Source organism: Eumetopias jubatus, unplaced genomic scaffold (assembly GCF_037043125.1).
Source record: "Eumetopias jubatus isolate StellerSeaLion01/CBP00866 unplaced genomic scaffold, mEumJub1_p1.0 scaffold_6, whole genome shotgun sequence".
NCBI lineage: Eukaryota > Metazoa > Chordata > Mammalia > Carnivora > Otariidae > Eumetopias > Eumetopias jubatus.
In genome coordinates this window covers 145,280,157-145,299,399 of record NW_028274812.1, presented here as the reverse complement: position 1 = coordinate 145,299,399, position 19,243 = coordinate 145,280,157, and the positions used below count along the sequence as shown (strand labels likewise).

The 19,243-nt window shown below is 41.9% G+C and overlaps 1 protein-coding gene across 5 annotated transcripts in view; it reads right to left on the bottom strand.

Moving 5' to 3' along the window:
* Positions 1–19,243, bottom strand: part of CARMIL1 (capping protein regulator and myosin 1 linker 1) — a 312,830-nt gene that overhangs the window by 79,375 nt on the left and 214,212 nt on the right. For all 5 annotated transcript variants that reach the window (XM_028107424.2, XM_028107425.2, XM_028107427.2 and 2 more), the window contains exons 24-26: positions 12,872–12,970; positions 5,537–5,665; positions 4,690–4,821 (exon numbers count right to left, since the gene is read on the bottom strand). In XM_028107424.2, coding sequence (XP_027963225.1) covers positions 4,690–4,821; positions 5,537–5,665; positions 12,872–12,970 — 360 coding nt within the window. The remainder of the gene's footprint in view (positions 1–4,689; positions 4,822–5,536; positions 5,666–12,871; positions 12,971–19,243) is intronic.

The following is a 19,243-nucleotide window of genomic DNA, read 5'->3' as shown; positions in this document are numbered from 1 at the left end:
GCAAATACAGCTTCTACACTAAAGTGCCCTGAAATCTTCCTTTTGCTTTAAAAAATAAGTATAGGGAAATAAGAAAACTCAGAGAACTCTTTTAGACAAACTGAGTGAATACCTGCTAAAATGCCATCAACACCCCTCAGGCCTCATTTCCTTAGTAAATCTGAAATTTACCAGTGAAATATTTCACAGGGTATGGCAGGAATGAAATCATGGCTTTCCAAGGCCAAAACAAGCACTCTAAAATTTAAGTCCAAAAGGGAAAAATGAAAGTTTCTTTTATGTTAAAACATTCAAATCCACTTATGCATCTACTATTACTCCAGGAATAAACATTAGGATCAAAAAACAGGGAAAACAGGAAGAGAGTTGTCTTTTAAAAACACCTAAAACAGGTCAGTCCAGAGAAAATATCACCTCTTTTCAAAGAAGGGATTTCTCCAAACTTAATTGCTTTCTTCTCCTCCAGATAGTCTGCTGAGAAGGCTGGCCCACCTGGCCATTTCTATTGCTTTTCTGAAAGGATATTTCTGAAAGATGGCTCAGAGAGCTATTTGAACTTATTATTACCCAATATTCAAAATGTCTACTACTGACCTTCATGCAGGACAATGCTTAGACACAGGGGATATATGGCTGAGTGGCTTAGAAGAAGTTGATTCGTAGCAAGCTCAGGACACAACCCCAGGCCTACTTGTCCAGTTTTTTAAAAATTCACTGTCATAAAATCTAATTTTTACAAAATAATCCATCCACATCAGCTTTTGCTAGTGCAACACATTAATTTTAAAGAATTTGGAAAACAGAGAAAGGGCTTTTTTTTTTAGCTAAAGTGGATAATAGTAGTCAGGTAAATAAGGACCACTGTAGTTTAGTGAGAAAGTCAATATGGATTCTAATAAAAAATTTTTTCCTACATAATTTTAAGAAAATCAAGATCTTGAAAGGCTATATAAGTAGACAAGTGGGCGGGGCGCCTGGGTGGCTCAGTCAGTTGAGTGTCTGACTCTTGATTGTGGCTTAGTTCATGATCTCAGAGTCGTGAGATCAAGCCCCACCTCGGGCCCCATGCTCGGCGCAGGGTCGCTTGTCCCTCTCTCCCTGCTCCTCCCCCTGCTCTCTCTCAAAAAAATAAATAAAATCTTAAAAAATAGACAAGTGGGGATTTTTTTTAAATAATAAAATGATGTCTACTTGTTAGTAAATTGGAGGGAAACAGAGAAGTGAGCTGCCTACAGTCTATTGAAAGAAATCTATTGTACCCCTTACAAGGAAATTAATGAGTAATATTTAGTTAAGAAGTTGTGATTGAAGATTTGCTACTATTCATGCCAGACATTCCCAAAGGGAAGGGAACTCGGAACTAAAAAGGACTGAGAGCAAAGAAAACAAGGGAGTGTGGAATACAAAAACGGGCCACGGAGGAGCCTGGGACCTCCGAGACATGAGAACAGAGAGAAACAGGCTCTGACAGTTGCAAATAAGGAAACAGTGATGGAGAATGCCGCTGATACTGCCAAGGGGTCAGAAAGGCCAGCATCAAAAAATGTGAGGAATTTACAGAAAAATATTTTTGGTTCTAAATAGACAGACATCATTGCAGGCTTTGAAAAATTCAAAAGCCTTTCGCTTCAGATCTCTGCCTTCTATTCCCTCCCAAGAACGAGTGGCAAGTCAATTCCAACCCCTCAGTGTGCGGAGAAGGAAACGGAGAAAAGTACGTGGGATAACGTGCCCACAGTTGAGACACAGTCGGAAGCTGTTTGGCAGGGATGTTCCTGATGCAATGTTCCACCCTGATTTTTTTTTGGGGGGGGGGGTTTGGTTTAAAAAAAGTTTTATTTCTCACTCCCATAAAGCCCACCACAGGACTGTGGGATTCTCCAAAACAGCTGCTCTCCATGTTGGGGGCTCAGCATTCCAAACTACTCTGAGTTTCTGGCCCCTTTTTCTGTACGGGCCTCCACGACTGAGCGGGAAGAGCCCTGGAGCCTTACCCCAACAGATAAAGGCTTCAGCCCAGATGTTTCATGCTGATTTCAACACCAACCAATTCTCAGGACGTAAGGAGCTCTCCAGAGACTTTAAAGGAAAAAAATTAGACGACAGATACAAATATACAATTTCAAAAGGAAGAAATAAGTCAAGTGGATAACAAAATTACTTGACTTATACAGGTTATTTAAGAAACAACAATAACCGAAAGACCAAATGAGATTTTTCCAATCCCCTATCCTGACAAACATGAACAGATGAATACACTAGCACCAGGGACAGTGTGCAGCACGAACAACCATCCGCACTGAACAATCTGCAAAGACAGACGGAAGTAGGAAAGGGACCATCTGACGTAGAAATGGGCCAGTTACAGGCATTTACCTTACCTGGATTAATCAGAAATTAGACCATAAATAATGCTGGCTGTAACAGAAAATATGTATATTGTTCTCTGGCCCCAGTTCCTGGCACAGAGCTCCCGAAACTCTTGTAATTTCCTAATTGAGAGAAAACACTAGAAGCATCTTTTGTTCTAAAATTTCACCTGTGACCCTGATTCTGACCTAGGGCTCCTAAAACCCCTGTAATATCCTGGGTGCTAGGAGTGTCTTTTGTTCTAATGAGGGTGACGCTGGGTGGGCTTCTGAATGGTTCCGGGTTGGTCGCTGGTCACCGAGAGACCAAATCACAATCAGGTCTGAATTTTCGGGATTTTCAGCCCCGCTCCCCATTGTCTTGAGAAGGAAGAAGGGCTGAAGATGAAGTTAATGATCAGTTATGACTACATGAAGCTTCCAGACCGGCGAAGACGTGGAGGCGTGGGGGGAGGGGTGCTCCAGGACAGGAAGCTCTGCGCCCCCCCCATAGACCTTGCCCTGTACACGTCTTCCCTCGGGGTGTTCATCTGTACCCTTTATCACATCCGTTCACAAAGTGGTAAACGGGTTTCCCTGAGTTCTGTGAGCCGCTCTAGCTAAGCCATCGCACCTGGGCAGGGTGTCGCGGGCAGCTCTGACTTAATTACACAGCCAATCAGTCAGAAACACAGGTGGCAACCTAGACTTGCCACTGGCGTCAGAAGTAGGGGCGGGGGAGGCAGGCCTGTGAGACTGAACTCTCAAGCTGGGGGGTCTGAACCTTCTCCAGGTAGAGAGTGTCAGAATTGAGTTAAGTTGTCGGACACCCAGGCGGTGTCCCAGAGAATTGCTCGGTGGGGAAAGGGGGGGTGGGGGGGGGGATGGGACTCCCACATATCCAGTGACCGGAAGTGTGAGAGGAGAAGCGTTCTGCGTGAAAGCAAAGGAGAGACACACACAGGTGGGCAGAGGTTCCCAAATACACTGGTAGATCCATATAGTGTACTACTATATGAAATGATGATTATTCACTTATCTTGAAGTGTATTCATGCCATTGTACCACAGTATAACCACGCATATATGTACAATTGCGTGTGTAGACACAGAACATTTGGAAATTCACTAAAATATTATGATGCTATCCCTGAGATTTCAAGCGATTTTTTACTTTCCTTTCTTTTATACTTGTTAGTATTGTTTAAATGTTCACAGACTAAGTTTCATTTTTTAAGTGAGAAATAAATAGCAACAAAGATACTATCCTTCTTACATACTGATCCTTCATGGAAGATAAAACAAGTGCCATTAGGTAACAAATAATCTGGCAGAACTCTGTACCAACCAGCCCGTCCTTTTTCTGCCCCTTTATCTCTACTCAGAACGGATGCAAAAATACCCACATTAAATGAAATAAAGACAACATGCAAGAGTCTCTCTGTTATTACATGCACAGGAAGACAAGAGGGGCTTAAACTCCTAAATAATCCACAACATTTTATCCCTCATTAATTTAATTTACAAGCGGAGTAATTATCATGTTGCGAGGTTATTACTGAGTCCCACATTAAATCCCTGTGAGCTGAAATAATTTCGTTCTCAGAAGAAAACAGACCAAATAATTATAGAAATTTAGACAAGTTTTTTTAAGGCATCCTTGAACAGGCAGATTGGAAATGAGGACAACCTTCTGAAGGTACAACTTCTCTGTGTAGTTGTGTTTTGAAGTTACCTTAAGAAAAATCTAGTCTTAGGTTACATTTCAGAGACTCCCGACCCCACCCCACCCCACCCCCCGCCAGGGAGCCTGTGGACAAGTCTCTGCTTACTTCAGGGTGCCTTGTAACTTCATCTAACTCCCTTTCCTGTCTTTCAACCAGCCCCTTGTGAGGACTGTTACCTATTCACCTAGAGGGAGCCTCTCCATAGCAGCAGCTTGTGGGCACTGTAAACGGAACACCCGTCCCCCTGGCCATTCTCTAAATCAAACGTAATGCCAGAAGATATTTTTTCCTAAAGCAGACTTCTCTTTCTGCCTTGTAAGTAGAAATCCATTATTCCCTCATCAATGGTGACTCATAAAGTGCATTTAGAGATTTACCATCAAAAATATGAATTTTCTAGGTCTCACCCAATCTCATTAGGTAAGAAGCTATTCCCACACTTATAAGCGGAGCTAGAACAGATGCAGTATTCGATCTTTACTACGCATGCATGTGCGTGGGTGCGTGCGCACACAGACACAAACCTCTAAGACGTAAGTCGCTATGGTATGAAATGCAATCACACATTGTTGTCGTAACGATTTCATTTTCCAAAACATGAGAAACTCCACAAACCTTCAGTTGTTCATCTACAACTCTTGTCACTTCCCCAGCCATTGATTCCAGGGTCTCTTGAATGGGACCAGATAACAAGCCACTGGTTCCTGCCCAAGACGTACCACCGACATGGTATAAGTTTGGTAACAACTGTAATAAAAATACAAATAACCTCTGAATTAGCTTTAAAAATATTAATTATTTAAATAAGCACCAAAGTCATTGCAGAGTTAGTGAAAAAGGTAAGAAATACTATTAGAGAGAATCTGTTCTCGATCAAAGCCTCATTATACAGATTAATAAACGGGCGTTCAGGACCAGTATGTTACCTCCGTGCCTCTTGATGTCTTCCTCTGGGATATGAAGGTGTTTGCTACTCAAGATCCTCCTACTCACAACACTCGAGGGCTGTGTGACCAAGAGCAGAGCCAGGCCCAGGTTCCAGGTTCTCTGACCCCCATCAGTCTTTTCTCCATGAAGTCACATTTTGGGGACCAAATTCTAATTTGAAAGAAGCTTCCTTTTAGAGGTAACAGAGGGGAGTTTCATGCTATCAGCTTAGAAGTAGAATAATTTTAAATGAGCCGCTGCCCACGTAAACTACAACTCTACCTCTCAGTTCTTCAGGACCCGATGATATCCCTTGTCACCACATGGGACCCCTACTTTTTATTCTATATTTTGATGACCGGTAATTAGCCTGGGGAACAGAAAGGAAGCAAAGAGGAACTCCATTCACTCTGCCACTTGTTAGTCACCTTGACATTGGGTAGAAAGCTAAAAAAAATCGGAACTAGTTTCTAGAATTGAAGTTCAAAAAAAGCTTATTACGTAAGACGCTCACGCAGCCTGAAGTGAAACTCACCGTTTTAGAGTTCTTCGCATCACGCATGAGCCTTTCTGCTGACTTTAAGTCTTCCTGGACAGCGTCTCCCGCACAATTTCGTAAAGAGTTGAGATGGTCCTGTACTTTCACACATATCCTGTCAATCATCTGCTCCATGCCGTGAAAATTACAGCAAGCATCCGAGGCAGCGTGGCCAATATTCAGACAGAAGAAAACACAGAATGAATGAGGACAAAAACATCTTCTAACTGGAAGATTCAAGAAGGGAGCTTATATATAGCCAGTTATTAATTTATCTGTTCATATCAGCAGCCTTTGGCAACATTAACTCCAGTGAAACATCTCAGGGACTTCCGTCCTTTTTCCTGCCTTAGGAAATGCAGCATGTAGAACAAAGGTGCGCACTTCTGGATGATTCAGAATTTTGTGGCTACTCCGTGACACTTAGCTAGATAGAAACTCTCCTTCATTAATTTTTATTGAGTACCCTCTATGTCAGACATAGTACTAGGTACTGAGGAAACAGAGAAATGGGCTGTGTAATTTGGCGATGGTTGATATGACTATAAGATGGTGCCCACAGCCAGTTGGTCCCAATATTACAGAATCCTATCATCCCTGGAAATTAATATTTTTAAAAAGATTTTATTTATTTATTTGAGAGAAAGAGAGAGCACAAGCAGGGGGAGCGGCATGCAGAGGGAGAAGCAGATTCCCCACTGAGCAGGGAGCCTCACTCAGGGCTTAATCCTGGGACCCCGGGATCATGACCTGAGCTGAAGGCAGACGCTTAAACCAACTGGGCCACCCAGGTGCTTGGAAATTAATATTTTTAAAGCTAATTCAATTATATCAGGTACTTTTCCACATAAAATAAAAGCCACCCCTCCCCAAGAAAAGCCAAGTTTAAGTTCTATTATTTTAACACAGGCAATAATAAAGTTGACAACATTTAGTTTCTATTCCGTGAAAGCCCCTCTCCCAGGTTAATTACATCTGAATCATTTTCAGTTACTCCATGGCCTTAAGCGTGAAGCCCAGAGGGAAGTCGTAGATCACTACTGTAGACAAAAAATACCACAGACAGGCAAGATTATATCCTTTTGCATTTGCATTTAGAGAGAGAAGCATGAAGCAAGCTAAGAATTCTAAAGAAAGAGATAAACAGTGTGATTTACAAAGTTTCTCCAGTATTCTGATCAGAACTACAGCCTATTTCATGTTCTTAAAAAATTATTCATTCTTCCAGAGACCTCAGCTATCCAGAGTCCCATCCTATCTGATCATTCAATCAGAAGAGGTGGCAATCTAGTAATATTTTTTATTTAAATTCACACTTGCTCTATTTTGAATTATCTAACAACTACAGGAAGCCAAAGTCAGCCCTCCTTCCCCCATAAATTCTGCAATAACAGAAACTTGGCTACACCACTCAGAAGACTTACAGTCTGAATGAAGAGTGGCAGCATCACCATCCTTCCTGCCCTCCTCTTCTAGAAAATCAGGTTCATAACATCTACCCCATTTCTTTTTCTAGTGTATTATGAAGACAACCCAGTTAAGTAATACCACTCACAGCACCTATTCCCTTGACACAGGGTCACTAAGTCACCATTAATGTACATTAAGAACAGCTCCTATTATTATCAAATGTCCTGCGGTTATTGAAGTAAAGGACCCAGAGCTCCCCACAGGAAAAAGAAGTTGTATGAACAATGCTCCTAACTAAAATCTAAGCATGTCGGGAGCGACCATATCTTAACTTGATGCATTTTCACAATGCCCTGCAGAGAACCAACTATATGTTTTAAAATATCTTCTTAATTGATGTAAATTCCAACTCTTCTGTTGTATTGAGCTGTGCTTCCTGAAGCGAAGAGTCATCCATAATTCAGATCTTACCAAGAAACAATACTTAATTTCAAGAGACAAGTAAACCACATACTAAGAAAGGAACTGATACATGTCTGAGGCCACACAGGACTCATTTGAGAGGCAGGTGGATGAGGCATTATGAAGTTGGTCATCCTTAAAAATCGGGAGCCCAAAGAGACTCCTGAAATGTGTGTCACGAGGCGGTCACCAAGGACACCGTGTTGATCAATCGCAGGCTCTCTTCCACAGGATGGTCTAGCACACATCTCAACACAGGTATCTCTTCTTCCCTAATCTGTTTTTCTTCAGGCTTCACATTCCCGGGTCCTCTTGCCATGCTACTATGGTGATAATCTTATGGTCCCCCAACCCTCTCCCCACCCAGGCCCCTTCTCTGAATTGTCTCTTCCATCTTGGACCTTCACGAAATATACCCCTCTCAATAAAATAGATTGTGACACAGGAGGAGGCGATCGGTAAGCTGAACAGGGCCAGCACCTTCTTTACTGTAGCAAATATACTTCCATTAATGTGGTACCGGTCAAACTGGCTTCTCTAGCAGCCAAATCACACCACTAACTCATGTCACACTTGTTGGTGACTACTTAGGTTTTTTCAAATATACTGGGTTATTACAGAACCCAAGGTCAGAACTTAGAACTCTTTTTTTTTTTTAAATAAGAGAGGTGGGGTTTTTTTTAAGATTTTATTTATTTATTAGAGAGAGAGAGAGAGAGAGCACAAGACGGGGTAGGGTCAGAAGGACAGGGAGAAGGAGACTCCCCACTGAGCAGGGAGCCCGATGTGGGACTTGATCCCGGGACTCCGGGATCATGACCTGAGCTGAAGGCAGTCGCTTAACCAACTGAGCCACCCAGGCACCCCAGAACTTAGAACTCTTAGTAATAAATGCCATCTTTGGTTGCTCTCCACTTGTTATAACTGTCCCTAGTTCCAGCAAATACCGTATTTGCAGAAAAGTCTATCTTTCCCCATGTCAATTTCTTGAACCAATTCAAGAGAAATAGACTGAACACCTAAAACCAAATGAAATACAGTCCGTAATAAGATATGCCTTTTGCCACCAAGCAACTTAAAAGCCTAGAAGTGGAAAGAAGCATTCTCAATTAATAGTAACACAAGATAGAGAGTGCTTCATAATATAACATCTACAAGGGCACCCCGTTTTGTTCATTTTGTCCACTGCCAAAGCTCAGCTCCATTTCCTACAATGGTGCCTGCCACACGGCAGACCCTTCTAAGTATGCATTCAGTGAACACAGGAATGATACAAATGTACAAGATTTCAGCCAAGGGAGGGATCCAATCTAGCTGAGGATGAAGGTGGCTTTTCAACTGGGTCCTGAACGATCTACAGATTTAGAAAGTAGAAGGGAATTTTAAGCAAAAGAATAAACCTAAGCAATGGCACATCCAGACACCTGCGAATCCTATTTCCTGATTAGGATCAGGGTGCTTTATTGTGGGAGATGGGACTGGAAAAGTTCGGCTAAGGCAAGAGAGTGAGAGACTCAGGCACAGGCTAAGGAGATGGAACAGGGTGTATGAGGCACGAGGCGTCTGGTCCCGGCTCCTCCCACAACTATGAGGGTCTAAAAATCCTCACTCCGTAGCACCCTTGGGTGACTCAGCTTCCCTGCCTGATGCAAAGGACACGGGCTGTAGAGAGCAGAAGGAGACACGGAAGGTGGATACACCAGTTTCCGTAGTACTTATAAAAGAAGATCTAGGAGTGAGTTGATAAAAACACCTGAGCAAGAGGGTTGGCAATGGAATTGGGGGAAAAAAAAAAAAAAAAAGAACGACTGCAAAGACACTTGGAAGGTCACTGGGTGGGCACAGCAACCACTGGCTGGCCGCGGCAAAGGAGACGTCCAAGATGGCCCCGACGGTTCTGTCCTCAGTGACTGATGATGCCACCGAGAGAACTGGTAAAATCAGGAGTTCCAGGGACGAGTTTCGTCTTAGTCACCCGCTATCTCAGAAATGCTAGTGTTGACAAGATCAAACTTGCTGGAAAAAAACAGGGATAGAGCCAGGAGTCCTCCACAGTCGGAGCGTCAAAATGGTAAGAGTAGATACAATAGCTGAAGAAAAGCAGCACTATGTACAAAACTCAGAAAAAGGACTGCATTTGGAAGATGAAAGGGTAAAGAGTCATGTAGAAAGGAGACAGATAAGACCCAAGAGCACAGAAAGATATTCAAAATGGCACACTGTCAATGAGTGAAGCAGGGAGTCTTAGGAAGAATGAGGTAGTTAATCGTGATTATAATTGTGACAATAAGACTAATGACAGCAACAAACATTAACAGTTTACTGGTGAAGAGCCAAGTACTTCCCGTGCTCTATCTCAGTGAATCCCCCAGCATCTTCAGAGACGTGTTGTTCCCCCTCGCCCACCCCACTTCACAGATGAAGAAACCAAGGCTGAAACAGGTTTAAGTGACTAACATCAGTTTACACCCACAGGGAAAGCAGAGCCCGTCCTTCAATCGGGGTCGTCTACACTATCCTGCCTCCTCTCATTAACAGATGAAGAGGGAGAAAAAGCCCAGGGACTTGGTGACCAGGAGACCATGGAGAGAAACATTTCAGCACAGATAGGGACACATTTGGAAAGGTTACAAAGTGACAGGATAGCAAAGAAGTCAAGAAAGCAAGTATAAAAACTGTACATGTGAGGGCGCCTGGGTGGCTCAGTTGGTTAAGCGACTGCCTTCGGCTCAGGTCATGATCCTGGAGTCCCGGGATCGAGTCCCGCATCGGGCTCCCTGCTCCGCAGGGAGTCTGCTTCTCCCTCTGACCCTCTTCCCTCTCATGCTCTCTATCTCCCATTCTCTCTCTCTCAAATAAATAAATAAAATTAAAAAAAAAAAAACTGTACATGTGAGGTGGGAAGAGAATGTGTCGGGTAAATAGCTCTAGGCAATAAAACTGCCTTCTCCCTTTTCTTAAATGGTCAGAAAAGTTTCAGAGTGAGAAGAGCGGAGTTTGGCAAACTACAGGCAATTCTGGGCCTGTTGTTTTTTTTTTCCCCCAAAATATATATATTTTATTACTTCAGGGTTTAAAAAAAAAATCCACATAGGAAAAAGGACTGGAAAGAAATAAATTAAGACCATGTGGGTGAGGGTGTGTCCAGGCTTGTTTTTATGAATAAAGTTTTATTGGAAGAGCCACCTCATTCACGTACACAGTGACTATGACGCACGTACACAGAAAAGATCTGCTGACTTCTGATGAAGAGAGTTTATGAGATGGAAAAGAACAGACTGAAAGCAAAGGGAGAGTACGGAGTCTTACAGAGGTCATTCCTAAAGGAGGACGTGAGCAGTTATGAGATGTCACTGTAATACCTTTAGTGCCATCTGGAAATGATGACTGGCTACACAACTGGCCAGAAGGTCTATTTTTTCTGTATTCAGATTTCTGGAAACTTTGAGAAGTTTCAGTAAGAAGGAGATAAATCTCTCTTAAAGTGACTGAAACAATTAAAGTCTGAAAACTGCTAATCATAATGTCCTAAGAAATCCCCAAAGAGAAAAGGTGGCAATATATTTACTACATAATGACTCAAATAATTCGGACAGATGCCACTCACGCAGAATTAAACACGTGTACTACCACCCCTGTGTACCATTTCCTCTAGGTTGAGAAGACGAAACTTACTTTTAAGGATTAGCATTAAAGGTTGCTGCAGTAATTTTTTTGGATGGGCAAAATCCCCTGTGAATGAGGGGGAGAGTTGGAAGGACATTGTATTAAGACAAGCCTGCATTATGGCAGCTCATAAAGGAACCCGAGGCAAAGATGCGATGTAGGATTTTAGCACTCTCGTTGCTTTTAATGTTCATCACTAAAACCAGGAAATAACAGTAAACCATAAAGTACTAAGCTAATATTAGTCCCTTGTAGGGGGAAAAAATAGATTTTTCAGGCATGGGTAAGGGCAAACTTTTATTTTCTTTTTCAAAACTCCCGGCTACCTCACCAATATTCATAATTAGTGTTTTTTTCCTCAATATACGTCGCTTTACTTTGTCTTTTACAAAGAATACACGGTCTTTGTATTCTTATTCAATGCCATAAAGGTTTCAAAGAATACTGTGAAGTATACGAGAATAAAACTCACTTAAATCACACCTCCTGAGATAACCCTCATGCACATCCTGGTGAAAACCCTTTCACAAACCTCTATGCAGACCTATGCAGTCTTCCAGATAATTTTACCTACTTGGAATATTATATATGATGCTTTTATTGTGGACACTTTTCTTTCATTCTCTTTTAAGAAAAAGCAACAGCAAAAAACTTAAAATGACATTTGCACAAGAAAACAGTGCAAACCATTAAAAAATTGGTCTCAAATGGCAAACTTTGCCTACCAGTCACCCTGCTGAGATAAACACTTTTGGAAACCCGCTGCTTTTTAAGTTCTTCTGGTGGCTTCCATTTGAAATTTAAATAGTAGACTTACATTTGTATTTTTCTAAGTATATTATTTTAATTCCAGTATGGTTAACTATATTGGTGCTTTTGATTTAAGAAGGAATGATAGAAAAGAAGTTGAGTCCATAAAATAAAAACTAAAAATTCAGCATACTTAACACTCCCACCCGCATTTCTCCCTCTTCAATTTCTAATTTTAGTTAGTATCAATACTTTTACATTAAGATTTCTAACATTCACATTTTTTAACGTAATAGTGAGGTTTTCCCTTCTTGTCTGAGTTGATATTAAAACTTTAAACCCAACTAAAATGCAGTTACAGAATTATGACTATGGGATCGCCACAGAAAGAAATGTAATCCCGTGACTTTTAATCGTGCAGCCCCCAGCAGACTGTCCAATTTTTTAAAAGCTTTCCTTCAACTCTTGTGACTTCAAGGATTTCATTTCTGCTACAGTTTCTTATTTACACCTCATACTGCATACTCTCTTATTTTTCATCGTTACGCTAGAGAATTTCCTCAAAGAACTTTTTGTGCATATGGAATATCAGGGGTCAAATTTCTGAGCCCATGTCTGAACCCATTTTAATTCTCTCCTCGTATCTGCTTAATAAGTGGCTAGGAGTAGAATTCATGGTCCCAAATAAATAAATCCCCCTCTGAACTGTGATGACATCACCTCATTTGCTTCCAGTAATTGGGATGGATGCAAAGAAGCAGTTTTAGTTATCCTGTAAGATAGCCGCCCTTTGAGTCTCTCTGGTACGCTTTAAGATTTTAAAAGGCACAAAACCATCAGCAATTAAAGGCGCATTTTTAGCATTAGAATCAGCCTACATTTTCCTCACCCTACATCTTCCCCGCACTCTACTTCCCTTTGTCATCATCTTCAGAAACCAGTTTGTACTGTCCCACTGCGGATGATTCAGGGGACAGAGACCCTGTGCCCCTGCTCTGAAAAGTGGCCACTGCGGGCGAGCCGGGGAGAGCGGTGCTCTCTTACCTGCTGCGTGGTGCTGGTGACAATGCCCTGCTGCAGGCGGTAGGCCTGCTCTTGCAGGTATTTTCGGGTCTCGTGATTCCGGAGCAGATAGTTTTCGATCTGAAAAGCAAGCACATAGATCTCTCAAGAACACACTTCGACTCAGCGGAGGGTGAAATAATAAGGGAAAGAGCCAGGTGCTGAACTTGAAACCAAAGCTCTGATTCACACTCCTGCCTGTGCCTTGACTCCATACAACACAGGAGTCGGGAAGCGGGCCATCACTGTGATGCACTCTTGGTGTGTGAGTTAGAGATGTAACCTGCAGATCATGGGAGTAATTGTGTGTGACTCGGTAGCTGACAAAGGTAAGCAAGTGTTTAAGTGCCCACGCGGCTGGAGATCCCATGCAGCGACTCCCTGCTTTCTTGCACATAATCACAATCTCTCCCTCATGAGTCTTTAACCACTCAACAGTTGCAAAGCTAAATAAATATCCCCAAGGTGTATGGATGGCACCCTCTGAAACTCTCAGCCTTTAGGAGGCAGAATCCATTGGCACCAAGAAAACTATCTATTTGAAGGGAAAAAAGGAGAAAATAGGTACAAAATTTGAAGGCCACAGTCTAGTACAACTCAAAGACATATACTAGTTTCATTAATTCATGAGGTTTTCATATTCTCAACAACAGGACTGGTTTTGCAAAAGTAGAGAAAATAAAACAGATTTCCACAGAAAATAAGTACATCTGAAGTTGCTTGAGAGTCTGTATTTTTACACACAATCTCCTATTAAAGGTTCAAACACACAAATGATGACTACATTAAAATGAAGTGTTTAAGAAGACTATGCAAGGGGTATCCATTGAACAAGAACTGCACGGTTAACTACTGGGGCTGATGGACATGTATGAAGATGTCTGCAAAGAAGGATTTGAGATCAGTAATTGCACCATCTGGGTTTTTTTTTTCCAGTTGTTGTTTTCATTTGTTTTTAATAATACCACTTAACCATTTGGCTTTTAATTTGTCACTGTTGTTCCCTGGTTAAGAACTTCTAATAACTGTGAGGCTCTCAGTATTATTACATTTTCATTTTAATTTTCCATATGCTAAAATGACTACTACTTAACACCAATTAGAGACAATTAAAATACAGACTATAATTACTATCATCCCTGGAAACCATAAAGCAGAACAAAATGTACCTTTCTACTAAAACATTAATGAAGGAATTATAAAAATGAAGAGATCACTGAAATGAAACAAAGTGACACGTTAAGACCATGACATTTTACTACATTCATTTTCTCTTGCTACTTCCCAAAAAGTCATCTCTTCCCAAGGTGACATTACCATCGATGGATAATGTTTTTGCCAAAAACAAAAACAAGATTCTTGCCTGAAATATAACAGGCCCACACTGCCACCCAGCTTTGGGTACTCTTGCTTTGTTATTTATCCTTTTACATGTGGTCTCCTTAAGCACTGTCTGGGAGCCAGTTGTGAGAGCAGCTTGTACGAGAGGCTCGGCTCACATAACGGGTCGTGCACCCAAGGCTGGCCCATGCATTTGCAGACCTTCCAAAGGGGCACCAATGATGCTGTACAGACTAAGCCTGGAGAGAAATCGTTTTAGAAAAAAAAAATATTCAGGGGCGCCTGGGTGGCTGTCATTAAGCATCTGCCTTCGGCTCAGGTTATGATTCCAGGGTCCTGGGATGGAGCACCGCATCGGGCTCCCCGCTCAGCGGGAAGCCTGCTTCACCCTCTCCCACTCCCCCTGCTTGTGTTCCCTCTCTTCCTGTCTCTCTCTGTCAAATAAATAAAATCTCAAAAAAAAAGGAAAAATATTCAAAGCTCATTTCTAAAGCCAGTGCAAGGGGAAGGAAGAATAACAACGAAAGTATTCACATCTTGGATTAGCAGGATAAACCTTCCTTCCCTGCACCTTTCCAGACCAGGGACAGAGACCCCGCCTACCACAGGCTGAGGATGGACAGCCCGACTGAGGCCAAATGGGAGGAAAAGGGCCCAAAGTGGTATTACCATGTCTGCCAGGCCCCCTGGGCAGCAGTGACCGGGACAGCCACCCAGAGCCTATCAACACCTTCAGTGTCACTGCTGAAAACAGCAGCGGCATAAAAGGCAAAAAGACCTGCATTTCAGTGTAGGAATCTTACATTTAAAACAAAACAAAACTTCTAAAGATTGATTACAGGATCACAATGTTGTTCTTTAGTAGAGTAAAACTAAAGAGCATATTTCTTCCAGGGAATAGAGTTCTGTTAAAATGAAAACTTACTATACAAGAGTATAGTAAGTGTCATAGAAAAAAAAAACCCTGATAATGATCACTTTCAAAGTCACCAAATTTTCAATTAAGAAAACACAAATTTTACAATTAACATACGTGATGAGGCATTTCTTTGGTTTCTTCTTTTATTTTCCCCTCTTCTTCTGCTTTCTCTGGTTTTAAGGACCGTATATGATTACACTTTTCTCTCCTTCCTTAGTATATTAACTACACTTCTTTTAAAATTATTTTAGTGATTGCCCTAGCATTTGCAATACGCAACTATTTCAAATCCACTGTCACAGAACACTGTACCAATCTGCAAATAGTGCAGGTTCCCTGTAATACAGTATCATCAACTTCTCCCTCTCCTCATAACACTGCTATCTTTGCATGTTTTGATTTCTCCTTTACTTTTTAAGATTTATTTATTTATTTGAGATAGAGAGAGTGGCGGGCGGGGGAAGGGAGAGGCAGAGGGAGAAGGAGAGAGAGAGTCTCAATCAGACTCTGTGCTGAGCACGGAGCCCGATGCAGGGCTCGATCTCATGACCCTGAGATCGTGACCTGCACTGAAATCAAGAGTCAGACACTCAACTGACTGCACCACCCGGGCACCGTCTCCCTTAATTCTGAAGAAAAGATTTTGCTAGATACAGAATTCTGGGCTGCTAGGTCTTTTTCTTTTGACACTTTAAATATTCCACTCCACTCCATTCTTCTTGCTTGTGTGATTTCTGACCCAAAGTCAGCTATAATTCTTATCCTTATTTCTCAATATGTAAGGTGGTCCCCCCATCCCAACCTTCTTTCAAGAATTTTTTTTTTGTCTTCGGTTTTCTGCAGTTTAAATATGATATGCCCCCATGTAGGTTTTTGGGGGTATTTATCCTACTTGGTGTTCTCTGCGATTCCTAAATCTGTGGTTTGGTATCTATCATTAAATTTGGAAAATTCTCAGTCATTATTATTTCAACTATTTCTTCTGTTCCCTTGTCTTTCTTCTCTGGCATTCCCACTGTATGGATGTATTTTGTAACTGTCCCACAGTTTGGGGATATTCTGTTCTGGTTTTGCCCTCCATTCCTTTTTTTCTCTTTGCTTTTCAGTGGGAAGTTTCCATTGACCTACCTTCAGGCTCAATGCTTCTTTCCTGAGCTGTGTCCAGTCCACTGACAAGATCAAAAAAGGCATTTTTCATTTCTGTTAGTGTTTCTGACCTCTAGATTTTCCTTTTGATTTTTTTCTTAGAGTTTCTCTCTGCTTACATTACCCATCTGTTCTTGCATGGGTTTTACTTTTTCCATGATAGCCCTTAACATACTAATCAGTTATTTTAAATTCTGTCTGATAATTCCAAATTCTGTGTCATATCTGAGTCTGGTTCTGATGTTTGCTTTATCTCTTCATAATGTGTTTTTTTTTTCCTTGCCTTTTAGCATGCCTTAAAATTTTTTTTTTTTATTTTTGTCGTTGTCGTTGACTGGGTCTGATGTATCTGGTAATACAAACTGAGGTAATCAGGCTTTTAATGTGCAATTTTATGTTAATCTGGCTAGAAGCTGGGTTATGCCAAACACTTTGAAAGTAAAAAGACTTTAACTTCTTCCCATGTCCTTGTTTTTATCTCCCTGGTTGCTTTGGGGTTTCCCTAGAAATCCCTTCTTAAATAGAGTGTCTTACAGCTTTGCTCATTTGTAATCCACTGTTACAACACTTGATGTGCTGGTTAGGTGTTAGGAAAGGGAATAATTCTATAATCTTATGATTAAATTTAGGTTTGATTTAGTGGGCCTGAGTCCCTGGGCTGTGACCTGCCAAAGTATTTCTTGGCCTTTTTTTTTTTTTTCTTTCTTCCCTTCCGTGAAACAGGAAGGCTGGGATTGTCTGTCTTTCGCTAGATCAGATAAGGCTCCGATAGAGCAGTTTCTCTTGGTGTATGCATCTGTTACAAACAAAGGAATGTTCTAGGTAGATTTCAAAATGGCTACTTTTCCCCTTCCCCCTACCAGAAACATGACAGGATTTTTCTCCAGTCTTTCCTGTGATGACCTGGTGGGGTTCTAGGAGGTAAAGAACATGAAGGGATCAGGACCTCACGAAGATTGGGCCCCTAGGAGTTTTTAACTTTTTTTTTTTTAAGATTTTATTTATATTTTTGAGCAATAGAGTGTGCAAGCACGAGTGGGGTGAGAGGCAGAGCGAGAAGCAGGCTCCCCGCTGAGCAGGGAGCCCAACTCAGGGCTCAATCCCCGGACTCCGGGATCATGACCCGAGCCGAAGGCAGATGCTTAACTGACTGAGCCACCCAGGTGCGCCTAGGAGTTTTTAACTCTTAAACTAGTCCACACTAAGCCTCCAGCAACTCCTCAATTGCCGGTTAAGCATTCCTCTGAGTTACTGACCCCATTAGCTTCTGCCCCTGGTAAGCCGATCTTGGCTTTGAGTCACTGTGATTCTCTGAATTCCCCACATGTCCAGTTTCCAGGGTGGCGGTCTACTTTGCTTTTGCCTCAATTCTTTGACGGATCTGAGAAGAGTCACCAATTTTCTTCTGTTCAGCTTTTTTCTTGTTGTGAAGATGGGAGTGATGAGTGCCAAACTCTTGACCTGTCAGATTTAAACCCAGAAACCTGGTGTCTCTAGGATATGTCTTCTGTTACAAGTTGCTAGTCTCCTTTGGGAAACTATAAAGAGGTCTAACATTTTTATGTTGCTTTGTGGTTTACAAACTTTTTTCCACATATACTAACTGGTTTGGTCCCTGGCACCACAGTCAAATTACTTGGCCGTCCTGCCCTTCAGTTTTCTTATGTGCAAAATGGGGATATAGCAAACCTATCTCATGGATTTATTTTATAGATTATCAGTGTTAATTTATGTAAAGCATTTATAATAGTGTCAGGCACCCAGCATGAACTGTATGTTAAATGTCAGCTAAACACAGCTCCTGTCTAGCTGTGTGTTTTATATAGATGAAGAAACCAAAGTTCAGAAAAATTAAGTAACTTATGTAAATGACAAAGCTGAAAAGAGTTTGATTTAGTCAGATCTTTTTTTTTTTTTTTGAAGATTTTTTTAATTTACTGACAGAGAGAGAGAGGACAAGCAGGGGGAGCAGCAGAGGGAGAGGGAGAAGCAGGCTCCCCACTGAGCAGGGAGCCCGATGCAGGGCTCGATCCCAGGACCCCGGGATCATGACCTGAGCTGAAGGCAGATGCTTAACCGACTGAGCCACCCAGGCGCCCCCAGTCAGATCTTCTGAATACAAATCTTGGATGATTTCTGTTGCCACATCACAGCTTTCCCTCCCCCCACCCTACCTTATTCCCTTTTATTCAATGAAGTCTAAGGAGTATCCAAGCATGTATGGCAGGCACTGTACTAGCTGCTGAACATCTAAAAAGATGAAAAATACATAGGTTCTGCCTTCAAGGAGTTCATAGTCACTGAGAGAAACAAATATATGGAGTCAGGTAACGTAAAGGATGTCACAAGGCCAGTGACAGAGACAAGCACAGGAAATTCTGAGAAGACCCCCTACACAGAGGAGGAAAGAGGCTCTGAAAAGTTTCCAGATGAGCTGACACTTGCCTTCAACCTTGACAGACACACGTGGTAGGTACTGGGGAAAGCATGAGTATCCTCTGGATCAGAGCAGTGATTCCCAATTTTGCAGCCACCAGAAGAGCTTGTAAAAACAGACTGCTGAATCCCACCCCCATTTCTGAGACCCAAGAATTTGCAACTCTAACAAGTTCCCTGAAGTAGAGCAGGGCAAAGAGGCAGGGTTGGTAAGAGATGAAGGTGGCAGTGGATAGGAGGCAGATCCTGGGCACAATTTTACGCCAGTTCAAGGAGAGGAGGTTCTACTCTAAAAGCCACTAAGGGGCAGGGATGGAATGGGGAGAGGTGGGCTGAAGAGGTTAGTCTGCTCAAATCTGCTGTGAAAGAAGATGGCTCTTTTTGACTGCAACCAAGAAAACAACACAAATCCTGCTGAGAAGTGATGAGGCTTGAACAAAGGCATCTGTGATAGGAAGAGAGGGGAAGAGAGCTAAGGAAGAGGTTTATGCTGTAGATTCTGTAAACCTGAT